The sequence below is a fragment of the Anopheles ziemanni genome, chromosome 3, assembly GCF_943734765.1.
Source record: "Anopheles ziemanni chromosome 3, idAnoZiCoDA_A2_x.2, whole genome shotgun sequence".
Taxonomy (NCBI): Eukaryota; Metazoa; Arthropoda; class Insecta; order Diptera; family Culicidae; genus Anopheles; species Anopheles ziemanni.
In genome coordinates this window covers 69,550,386-69,563,010 of record NC_080706.1, presented here as the reverse complement: position 1 = coordinate 69,563,010, position 12,625 = coordinate 69,550,386, and the positions used below count along the sequence as shown (strand labels likewise).

General features: G+C 45.5%; 1 protein-coding gene across 1 annotated transcript in view; it reads left to right on the top strand.

Annotated features, from left to right (window-relative positions):
• The window catches only part of LOC131285370 (frizzled), a 207,123-nt gene that overhangs the window by 45,691 nt on the left and 148,807 nt on the right, over window positions 1-12,625 (top strand). Inside the window, exons 2-3 of the mRNA XM_058314223.1 lie at window positions 3,885-4,004; window positions 9,548-9,742. Of these exons, the coding sequence (XP_058170206.1) occupies window positions 3,885-4,004; window positions 9,548-9,742 (315 nt within the window). The remainder of the gene's footprint in view (window positions 1-3,884; window positions 4,005-9,547; window positions 9,743-12,625) is intronic.

Here is a 12,625-nt window from a genome sequence, read left to right as displayed (position 1 = left end):
TTAGCGTTTCCAGTGCAGCAGATCTTTTTTGCCAAACGTCTGCGTTCCACTTTTTATCCCACGGCGGGCTAAATGGCAATCGCTTTTGGAGCTTGCATAATCGGTAAACGATTCACGGCGAAGCCATTAGAGGATTGGAAAACAATTACAAATTATCCGCCCTCGTTGAGCGGTGGATGGAAATACAGTACCATCGTCGGCGTAGTCGGCGTTTAGAAGATCAGCAGCGGCGGCCGAATGGATATCAATCTACTCAATGAGCGTTTTCATTGCCGTAGCTTGTTCAATAGCTGGTAAATACAACTTAGGTACCACTATAGAAGGTTCCAATACAAATGACAGACGGTTTCGACATGTTTTGTGTGAAAAGAGAAAACATTGGTAGTAGAAAGTTCAAATAGTTTGGATGCACTTCAAGCATCCGCTAAGTGAGAAGGTAATTTTTTGGAAGTGCACTCCGCACAAGGTAATTAATTCAGCCGTTTCTCAAACTCCATGCAACATCCTTGGGGTCTATACAAATTTTAACAGGGTAGTTCATTGCGAATCGTATGCTTTCACTTCTCGCAATGCCACTCTTGCCACAAATTAATCAGCTTTTCCTACCTTCCATCTTGTTTAATCCACGAAGAGTCGACGATCTTCGACACTTTGACGTTAATCGATAGCGCTTGGGTCGTGAAATAGACCGCAGTCACGCCCGCAGTTCGACGAGAGTAGTTTGCTTGAAGAACAGGGGCATAGAGGAGGAGACTTCGATGAAATTGAAATACGCCCCGAAAAGAAAAATGGATCGATCGGGTTGAAGATCTAGGCCAAGCCTGTGTTGGAGGGTATACGAAGGCTTCGGTAGTGCGCAATTTGGTGATCATTTGCAAAGTGATGACAACCATCGGCACGACTGGTGGCCGACTCAACCTTTGACATTTTTCAAACTTAAGCTCGTCCATCTTCATGCCGTTCATCGAGAGGTTCGACGGAACACATTGATCTCGCCGATGATAAATGTACCGGACTATGGAAATCGCGTGATGCTGTAAAGTGCGTTGTGGCCCGAACGACGAAGATCACCGAGGCAGTAATGCTGGTTGGAGATCGTCCCGAGCAACTGCCATTGGCATACCGTGACCTCGATAAGACTCGCCGCTGGAGACTCGTCGAACAGCCGACCCGATGGATCACGAGCGAAGTAATAATGTTGATCTCACGGCGGATGATCCTCGGCAACGAGAAAACGGTCCAAACGGGACCGACTTTTATCCGTTGCACGTTGCCTTTGGGAGGAGGTAACCGTGTCTAGTTCTACCGGGGGCAGCACTTTCTCGGCCCATTGATTTGTTTGCCCGCAAAACGGTTCCAGAGCGCAATAAATACATCCTTCGCAAGCGTTATTTTCTCCGGCCGTCCGATTGGCCCGCTTTGGCCCACTGCTGAGTGATCGGTAGGACCAGTTTTTGCGTCTGACCCCATTTCTCACTGTGTTTACAGTGCTACACAGGGTTTCACACAGGTGACGCACACGCACAGCGCCCTGGACAGGTTTGTCCTGTTCTGTTTGAGGGGTCGCCGGAGAGGGAAACGTATTTTTCGCTCAATTTCGAACGGCATGCAAATGGTAATAAATCAAAATCCTGTTGTAAACGCACACACAAACGATCCACATTCGATGGGACGACAGTTTCGGAGCAACCTGCACCGAGCGGACAACGTTGCCCTCGTTTATTGATCAGGGGTTTGCAACTTGATGGCTCTTTACCTCCAGCCTTCGAGTAATGTTATTGCCCCTTTCATAAAATAAATCTTTATGTAACAAAGTATTATCTTTTTCTTTCACTTAGTAACTTCAAAACAAACTTAAAAATGTCACACTAAATTAATTTAATCAACATTGCGAAGAGCCCATAACTGGTCTAAAGCGGTATTTAAAATTAACGCTGTTTTTTCATACACACCACGCAAAATGTCTGACTTTAGGTAGCAGCTTACTTTAATAAATTTGCTCCAACTCATCTCAAACTCACTAGAATGTAATAAAATTTTATCAAACATGGCAAAACATTTATCAAACATTCCGGCACAATAGAAAAAGTGTGAAGTTAGCAGCTCGCTCCCCCATCCGATAGCAAAGCTCCCCGGTGGATTTGCACAATTCCCCTAGTTGTCTAAAACATGATTGTTGTTGTCTAGTTGTCTTCCCTTATATGATTGCAAAGTTCTCTCAACCGGTTGAAAAAATCTCCTATGCTCTTGAAATGTACTCTCTACTCATTGAAATATTCCGTTATATGGATTGAATCCATACAACGTTGCATGGATTGGTTTGTAGAGTTGTCAAATTTGCTAAGTAACGCAATAATTAATTAAATTAATGTTAAGTGTTAGGAGAGGTGCGCCAATGAGATATTTTGATTTACGATGGAAAAGGCGTTTACAATATAAGTTATTATTACTTTTTTCATCGATTTTAAGACTCATGAATCTTAGAATGAGAATATTTGAATAATAGATTCTATGCATCCTTTCCAAGAGGAATACAGCTTAGAGGAGAACTTCTTTTTTTATAGTCAAAGAATTAAGGGAATTAGATGTCTTTAATACTTATTAACTTTATTTGTTGTGCTTTGGTTCTGATAGTAATATTATCAGGATTCACTAGGGTTCGATGGTACTCCTACCTAAATACATTTGGTTCCTCGAATCCTTACTTAATCTGGTTCATTTCGTACTTAGGACTTGACATACCAAATAAACGAAAAGTAGAACAGACTGTTGCTAATAATGTTACTACAATTAAGTCCTATGCTCTTGACATTTCTCTAAAATGTAGCTTACGCTATGTAAACTACATGTGTGGCAACCCCTGACTTGTGATGTACGATGCCGGTCGCCATTCGAAGTTGTTGGCGGGCGGCAAGTTTCTCGGTTGTCGTTGCGATTTTATCGGAGTAGTCTAATTTAGTTGGGTTGTTTGTCGAGAGCCCTTTTCGCTTGGCACGACCCGATCGATGGGCGGATATGGGATATGTCCTGCTCGGTCGATCGGAATCTGTTCACCCGCGAGCCCCCGAGGAGGAGCAGCGCGTGAGGATTCAATTGTGCTGCGGCGCGGGTCCGGAAAAGATTTGTCCATCATTTACTCGACATCTCGCTGATGAAGGGGGAGGGTCGCGCGCACTACGGCCAGGAGGCCACCACGTTCGGCCCGTCCATGATTTATCTCGAGAGATTCGAAGAAGATTTATTGGAGCCTCGTTAGCGTCTAGGGGCCGCTAGCGGAATAACGGCTTTCAAATGGCGAGGAACTCCAAGCCGACAGCGACCGAATGTGCTGAATCGAAAAGGTTAACCCGTCGAGGAGCGGCCACTTTGGGCCTCGCAATCGCACTTCAGCTCGTTTCGATTGCTGCGAGTCATAAATCCTGTCCGAATTGATTGCGAAAAGGTACGTTCGCGCGCGCACGCACGGTCCGAAAAGCACGCACGCACGGTCCGCACCGAAAGGTTGAATGTTTAGTTTTCAGCTCAAATCACGTCAGCTTTGGGAGCAGCTTATTGATTTGGAGTTGCTCTTGTCAGGTGATAACGTACGCGGCCATACGGGGACGATGACGGGATCATAACTTAATTACTATGTGGAGGCATACACACGCTCTACGCAATCGTAGGTACTAGCGTATGATACGCAGTAGGTCATAGTAAAATATTTGAACTGTAATGGACCATCGTCGCGGATAATCCGACCGGCCTCTGTGCACCTGCTGAAATGTATCCAATGCTATCCCGATTTTAATTGTACGCAGTTTAGACTTCTGCCTAGACGAGATATTTATGTCTGAAACAGCATGTAAACTAACCCCCTTTTTCGATATGTTATCTGATTTCAGGTTACTAAGGACTGCGGCGCACCCTGCAACTCGATGTTCTTCTCGGAAAACGAGCGCACCGTCCTGAAGTACTGGGTCGGTTCCTGGGCCGCCGTGTGCGTTGCCAGCTGTTTGTTCACGGTAAGTGCTATGCGGCGGCGAATGTGCTGCGTCTCTCACTAACAACGAAATTTGACCATGTTTGCAGATAACACCATTAGTCAGGGATATATGAATTTTCGACATCCCGGGACATATCGGGTGTCCCTGCGATTTTCTGACAGATTTCCATTGAAGCATCCAGGAGTTGTGGCACGGGGTTCGACAAGGAGTCGCAAACTCGTTGCACAGCGTCAACGCGCGCCACCGGCAGATGGCGTAATTGCGCCGGAATAATGATGAACCCTCACTGACGGAATGTGCCATCACGAATTAATAATTACTGAAGTTTTTCGGGCATCTCCGCCGAGCTGGCAGATAATGAAAATGAGCTTTTGCTGGCTGGCGAACAACTTTTCGACTCCATTCCTGTGTTACTTTTGCCATTCCACTGACGTGCTGGTTCTGTCCCCCCCCCCCCCCCCCCCCCCCTCTCTCTCGCTCTTTCCCGATAGCTCTTTCTGTTACCTTGGAAGCGACAAATGACTTGCATCGCTTCATTAGAGACACATTAGAGAAGTGGAATTTGAAATTGAAATCAGCAAACTTTTCTGTTTGTGAATTTGTGACATTTGATATACTCGCGAATGTTGGGGAATTTCAGCTTATGAAATTCCCGACTCTAGTTCATCAAACTTTCATCCAACTCAAAAGTCTAGACAGTGGCAGCGAGTTAGTTTTTGAATTTCAGAATAGGTACTGCTGATATTAGTTTGAGTAGTATGTGTGAGTTTGGTTATGGGACAAAAACATTTAATTTCCAAATGCCCAACTGCTGCCAGAATAATTGAAAAATAACTCCAACAAACTCTCAGATGTTCGGATTCCAACTGGACGGCTTCAGGTTACGCTCGGCGAAGCACACACCTTTGTCAGACGATTCCAGAATCACATTCTAGCCGCAGAGTAGCCGTTGCCACGACCGCGATGACCTGCACTCTAATTAGCGAAAATTAATTCACATCCGCTACTTCCGCTAGCTCGCGCGAAGCACAGCGCGTACCATTCCCTGACTTGGTTGGACTGTTTGTGGAAATGGGCGGTTGGGTTGCGTGGGCTACCACATCGAAGGTGAAGCGTAGGCTGTCCACGTGACCCGTTCTGCTGGCGTATTTGGTGTCCATGAGAACGTCTTCCCGAATTTCAGCCGTCCTCCAGAACGGGATCGGAGAATTTTTCGGACATAGAGTGGGGGATGATGGGCGTGGGATGGCGAAAGCGCGGTGATGAATTTTAATTGAAACCGACACGAGCGGCTCAGGGTTCTGCGAATTCTCTTTGGGTGTTTTGGGTTTGTGCCCCGGAAATGATAGCCACTGGTTGGGTCTTTGGACTTTTCAAACGCTGATATATGTCATGATAATTCGTGGAAATGTTCGGTAGAACATGCTTGTTTATATTAAAATGTTTGGGACTTCATGCAGTTGTATTACCGGAAAGATGAAGTTATTAAAAACTCTTTGAACTATGTAAGTCCAAGCTAGGAAGTACATTTATGTAGATTTATTAAAAACTGTACTGACCTGGTCTGGTTTATTATTATCAGCTTCAACCAAATAGAATTCCGATATCCTAAGCGTCAGTTTCTCGTGACTACAATTTTTCATTGGTTTGTTCCCTCTTTGATATTTCTGTTGCACTTCATTCTCATCACTGGAATTTCAATTTGAATATTATAACCATGGGAAAGTCTATTTTCGATGTTCAACTTTTCTGTTGGATTCTCTTTTTTTTCGCAAAAATCAAAAGGATTCTCGATCGATATCTCTTTCTAGTTCATCCCACCGTGCAATTGTTTCATTATCTTCACGACCCACATTCATGTTCTCGTTCTGGCGAACACTTTTTTATATAAACCTCTTCTACCAAACCCGACGGGGATCGCATCTCGGTCAATCAAAATGGTTGTGCTCATATTTTCCATTTCCATTGCCAATCAAAAAGCGGGATTTTCAGGTCAGTTCGTTTGAAAGTGCACATTATTCTGTGGACGTTTGTGATTGTGTATTCTTGTACATTCCTCTCTTTTCTTTTTTGCTTTGTTTGATGCCCGTCATGACACTGTGCCGATTGCGATGGGATCGTTCCAGTGTGTCGAATCAACGCGCTGCGTCCCCATGCTGAGCTGCCCCTGTAGTGCACTTAGTGCAGCAGTGTCAACTCAATCACCGCCCGTACCCGATTCCATACCACTCCCCTCCCTCAGCGTCCCGTTTGGCATTGGTCCAGCTGTATCGCACGGCAAAGTGCACATAATTACGAAATCCATCATCGGAAAATCGGCCCCCGCACGAGATGGTGTTCGCGATCCATCCCAAAATTCATTTTCGGGACGTTGTTCGTTCCGGCGACCTCTCATGGGACGGGGGAGGACTCGGGAATTCAATCAAGCGACGGGATTGAGCGTATAATCCGTGTTTGCAAAAGCGATTGATTGATAATTGACAGGCTCTTGAAGGCTGCTTAAAATAATGGAAATTTGTATGGAAAATTTGGGGGGGGGGGGCAATGTCGCCTCGTTCATCCGAATTACCTCCATTTTCGGGGAAAACATTTTTGGCAGAGCCGTTTCTATTAGCATTGCGCGCTGAAGCATTCCGTCTACGATGAACAATCTGCTTAAAATTGGCAAAACTTTCGTCGCATCGTTAGTTGGGGGTGACGGGTTTTTCTCACCAAAAAAAAAAGGGAGGTCCAGGTGCAAATCCACGTTTTTCCCGTGGCATTGTAACGAAACGAAGAAGCGAGCGTACGCTCCTTTGCTGCCGCCGCTGACAGAACAAGGAATGCACAGTAGATTTATTACCCTTGTGGGGTTGTTTTATTCTTTACTTTGAGCTGAAAACCCTGCCCCACTTCTTGTTCAGCAGATGCAAAAAAAAGGATTTCTTTTCAAAAGTACCGCCTTCGGGTGCTTTTGGAAAAAGAAGGGAACGCGTGTAATGACTGGCGTGTTGTCTTCCTGGGAAGGTTTTGTCTGTTTTTTTTCTTCCTTCTGTTCCTTCCTCTTGCCCATCCGCATCCGGTTGTCTGTGCAGTTGGTACATCGCTCCAGTGAAGCCTGGTGTTGTTCCGTTCGTGGGGACGGCCATGCACATTTGCATGGATTCATCGCGATTTTCCACCTCGGTTCGGTGCTCGGTTTTCTCGTGTTTCGAGTTTTGTGTCAGCTCGTTGCGCAATTTGTGCTACCGCCGATTTTCTACCGATTGCAAGATGTCATTCGCGGTAGGATCCAACGGGATGGGGAAGGAGCCTGGCTTCTGTCCGCTTTCGCTTCCATGACTCCCAATGTTCCCGCTTTGCTGTACGCGATCGTCTTTTTTTCCGCTCGCCTGATTTCTGTTGTCCTTTCGGTTCCCGTGGCGGTTAACGACGATACGACTGTGCGACGTTCACTTCTTGAACTGTGATTTTTTGTTCTTGTTTGCTTCCACTGACAATCATCAAATGCATCGAGGGAGGTGTGCAGGATTTTGTATGCACATTTCATCCCGCTACCAGGCTTGGGGATGCAACTCACGCCACACGTTTCCACATTTAAACATACTCTCTGCCACGCCAGTGGGAGCTCACTTGGCACACTTTGGTGCAACCTTTCCGGTGCTATTCAAACCGACACCACTGTCATCACACTGGTTTCGGTGAACGGTAGATGTGTAGATGCAGGGAAAAACCGAAGCCCAACCGAAATGCGTTGGAGGATTTGTTGGCCCGTCGAACGATATGAATCACAACCGCCCTAGCGTTGTGTCGTTTCGTTGAAAAGTACGATCGAGTAAACCAAGGAGATCAGTTATGCTCTTCGAATTCTATTCAGTGCAGTATGTTGCAGAGGTCGTTAAGTAAATTTGGTGACACTGAAAATTTGAACAGAACAATTAGACTAACTGCCAAATATCGTTAGAGTAGTTCGAACTGTTATTTTCTCAAAACTTGTTAACACTAGAAAACATTTCTTTGAAATATGTTGTCTTAGTGATTTTTATCAGTCATTTTGCCCATTATTTTTCTTACTCTTTAATTTCATAAGCTTTGGATATTTTTAACAGCAACTTTTAAGTATATATGTTGACTATCGTTTGGCATTTTTGGTTTTTTGAACTATCTTTTCATCATGCCGCTAGCACTGTGTAAGGCAGAATAGTCCGAGTATGAGATCTTCTAAATTTTGGTTTTTGCTAAATGTAAAATGTAAACTATGAAATGGTACAAGAAAAGGCAAATACATTGAGCGACATTTTAATAAATAATTAAATATTATCATATGCAAACCCACAAGCCTTCAGTTATATTGAAACTTTCTCCAACATTACTGACACAAAGCTTTTGCTAATAGAAATTAGATTTTTTGTGTTATCTCACAAAACATCAATGTGATAATTGGGAAGAAATCATAGCAAAAGGCGAAAGTGAACTACAAACCTATTAAAAAGAGAAGGTTATTTAGGGAGAACATATTTAACACGTTGAGTACCACGTCACCCAGAAGTGCGCGAGTGTGTCCCATAAATAAATGAAAAAGCAACATAAAAACTACAGTAATATTAAAAATAAGTTTTTTGGGAGGCAAAGTCTTTGCTTGGCCTTCGAAATCCATCAGTTTAATAAGTGTAACAAACAAAATTTATTTAAAAATATTGTACTAAAAAAGTGTGCTAAAACGCTTGGTACTCAACGTGTTAAACATTTTTTTGAACTTTAAAATGACAATGTTGATATTGATTGATTTTGTCAAATAAAAATAGTCGAACTGAAAGCTACAATTTGGATGTAAAAACTGGGCTGAGAAACCCTGAACTAGAACGTGCTTTCACAGTGATGGAGTGATCACGGTAGTAATGTGAGAGAATTGTGCAAAAGATACATTTGTTCACAGATTTTTGAAAGAGAAAAAAAAGCGACGACAAAACCTACAAAACCAATGGAACGGAGCAAGCACGTCCGCACGGCGATGAAGCGCGCCATTTGCGAGCGCGACCGTATTTCCACGTCGCACGTCGGTCCATAGTACGTCGTCGTGCGTCTCCGAGTCCCGGCTCGAATCGTGATTGATGGAAAGGCGGTTTAATTTGCTTAGTCCTTCATCGCGGTTTTTCTACAGCTTTGTCCGCCATGTTCGCACGCCGCCAAGCACTCCAGTGTTGTGTGCGTTGTGGTCGATTTGCTGTTCATTTGCCTACGGGATGTTGGCGGCGGGATCGTGGTTCGTGCAAGCCCCAATGCCGTTTTGTGGTGCAGGAAGGACTACGCGGTTTTATTTTTCCTTTTGCTCAATACACACTCACATTACCATTGACCAGGGATGGACGTGGATCCCCGCCGGGATGCTGCCAAAAGAGCGATTTTACGCTCCTCAGCGCTGGCGGTTAGACGATTTTTTAATTTGTTGCTCGTCTGCTTTGGCATTCATATTTTTCAATCGGCCTCGTTCAGCTTCGAGGACGACGCGTTTGTGTTTTGCTGTTGGTCTGGTTTTCTTCGCACGTTCACTAACCGCTTTACACACTCTCTCTCTTCCGCAGGTCCTGACGTTCCTGATCGACTCGTCCCGGTTTCGGTACCCGGAGCGCCCGATAGTGTTCCTGGCGATATGTTACCTGATCGTGGGCTGCGCGTACGTGGCTGGGCTGGGCGCCGGAGACTCGGTCGCCTGCCGCGAGCCCTTCCAATCGCACATCAAAATCGGCCGGATGCAGATGCTATCTACCATTACCCAGGTAAGCAGCGGAGGGATTTGGCTCACCGGGTCCGCGGGCACTGGCAAACAATGATTTGTAGATTGTTCTCGATCCGTTTGTTGAGATAGTGGACCACTGAATGCGATGTGGTTAAGGACTGTTTTATGATTCTTTTTACTCGTAACAATAAATAAGAGTGTAACGATACAGCGACGTCCGTCATAAAGAACTACATGGATAAATAAGAGTACAGATGACTAATAGTACGACTAATAATTTAAAGAAACAGATGAAGTAATCTCAGAAGTTACATAGGACTATAGTTGACTATGATGCAATCACTATCAGGCCTCCGAATTATTTTGATTCTGTGCAAAAGTTGGGTAATTCAGATGCATGGTCATGAGGTATGTAACGATTTTCAAAAATTCGGAATTCCATGCGTTTCTGGAGTTTAATAAATCGCTGGGGAGTCCTGATGATTTTTAAATATTTCGGCATACATTAATCTTTAGAGATAGGAGTCTCTAAGGCCTCTCTAATTCGAGTCAATCAACTCTAATCAATTTATAATAATGAAATCAAGTGAACTTGCCTTGTCTAAAGATTCTAAAGTCGTTTACTCTAGAGTTTATCCAGCCTGAAATGCTCGTTTGTTTTCATGAATTACACCTAAACTAAAGGAAATTTTGTCATATGTACTTGCTTTGATATGTTCTAGTATTCTCCAAGTATGTACCAAATTTTCTGCAGATGTTTGCTACCGTTGCACGGCACGCATTCACCGTCCCAAACGGTTGTATCTGCCACCGTGTCTTCGCCAATCGTCTGGCCGGGACCAAAATGTAATATTCTCCAGCGTGTAGACGCTGGCTTGCATTCGAATGGCAGGTTATTGAATGTGGCGTGACAGCAGTCAGCAATCTTTCGGCGCCATTCGATAAAGGCAGCAGTATGATTATTGGTTCGTGGGTTCGTGGAGCTCGGGGTGCAGGAGCAACCCGTGGAGTGTGCGGTTGTTGGTTCCTAGACGCGCTGCTGCCTGATTCGAAGTCAATTTTCAACCATAAACGCCGGCGGAGTGTATGGAAGAGTTGATGCAGCGGGTGCTGTACACTAGACGCTCGGAAGTCAATGTGTTCAGGGGAATTCCGCAAAACCTAGAGTCTGTCCGTCTGCCTTTGACAACATTTTGGCAGCTGGGTGACACGTTCGGGTGGTGCCTTTAACGCTGTTCGAAAGTTATGCAACGAATATCGGTGAGAAATAAGACGTCATTGTGTGTGTGTGTCTGTGTGTGCAGAAAGGAGACATATCGAGCAGGTGAACGTAACCGAGCTGCTCATGTCGTTCTATATTAATATCCAGTTGCGAATTGTCCCCTTGGTTTCGAGCGTATCTCGATATCTCAGCGTGTAGTTTTGGATAGCATGTTTGCATTAAGCTTTTGCACCGTATTGTTATTGGAACTTCGGAGGTTCGGAGGTTGTGACCACATCGTACAGATATCCAGGATAAGGAATTCCGGTCATTTCCGCCTGCAAAGACACAGCCAGTTTGGGTTCGTGCCGAGGATGCCAAAAACCGCCAGCCGCATTGGGCGGTGACCGTGTCTATAAACCAGAATATATTCCCCCTTCCCTCAGGTCTGCTTTTCCCCCCGGTCCCGGAGAAAGGGTTTCGCAGAGTCCGTTGAATCCCCCAGCGTTGCGTCTGACGTTGAGCTCGAAAACGCAATGCTAACCTCAACACGGTGCCGCCGCGCTTTCGACGTACGTCAAAAGCGATGGCGGCCGCAAGCAGCAGCATGTGTGTGCGCAGCATTTGAGGCATAAACCGCGTCCGTGGCCGACGTCCTCCGGCTGCGCGTGTCTGTACAAATCCGGCGGCTTCATCTTCATTCTGCGGTTCCCCCCGAGTTCGCCTTTCAAGCTCGCCACGGGTTCTGATGGAAAAGTTCAACCACCCGCAAACCCGTGTCCGGCCTCCGGACAGCCGAAGTGGTCCACTAACACAGCGGTGGGCACTCAATCACCATCCCGCAACCGCGCCGCCCTCTCGCCATCGTCCGTGTTCCCATGTTGGATCCAATATCTATCGATTCAAACAATCGCCTTTAACCACGAGTGCGTACTGTAGCTTTACTCATCCAGAGGGCTATAGCCACCGCCTTTCTCCACTACGTACCTGATTCCACCTCTGGGCCTATCTGGGTATGCACGTATGGGTGTGTGTGTGGTTAAACCAGTTCTTTGTTATTATTTCCATCTTGGATGAAACATGTTTCCTCGCGGGTTTGCGCCCGCTTTTGCCCCACGCCGTGGTCACGCACAGCCTCGCGGTTCCTCCGCCCTGATCCCAGGCTTCCAACCTTCCCTCGCACGCGCTCCCTCCTCAACAGCTTCCCTTCCATTGCAGTCTTTCCTTCTTTTGGCTTCCTCTTCCATTACCTATCTCCTGGATGCGGGCAGCGTTCTGAGGCCTATTTCTGTGGTCTTTGCCTCAGCTGGGGACAGCTGCTGCCTTCATCCATCCGGCAGCCGGTTGCTCTCCACCGCGAGCGCGATCAGAGTAGGTTGGCGGTTAACCGTATCGTTTTGACCGCTCTCCGTTGATCCGGCCGATCGAGCAGCAGGAATGGCAATCGTTGCGTTTATTGTTGTGTGGCTTGGCGAATTTTGACAGCTAAACCACGAGTGGAATTGCTGTTTTAAGCCACAAGGATTGTTAAAATAGTACCAAACATCAATAGGTATCGAATTTGTTTGTTTTAGTTTTTGCAAAGAGATTTGTTGTTATGCATTTTAAAAATTTGAAAGCTGAGGAGCTTATCGTGCAGCTGAAAGTTGTCTATGTTTATTATTGCCTATTAGTTCTGTTAGTTTTCATCAGTATTTTTACATATTTTAAAAATAAGTTAAT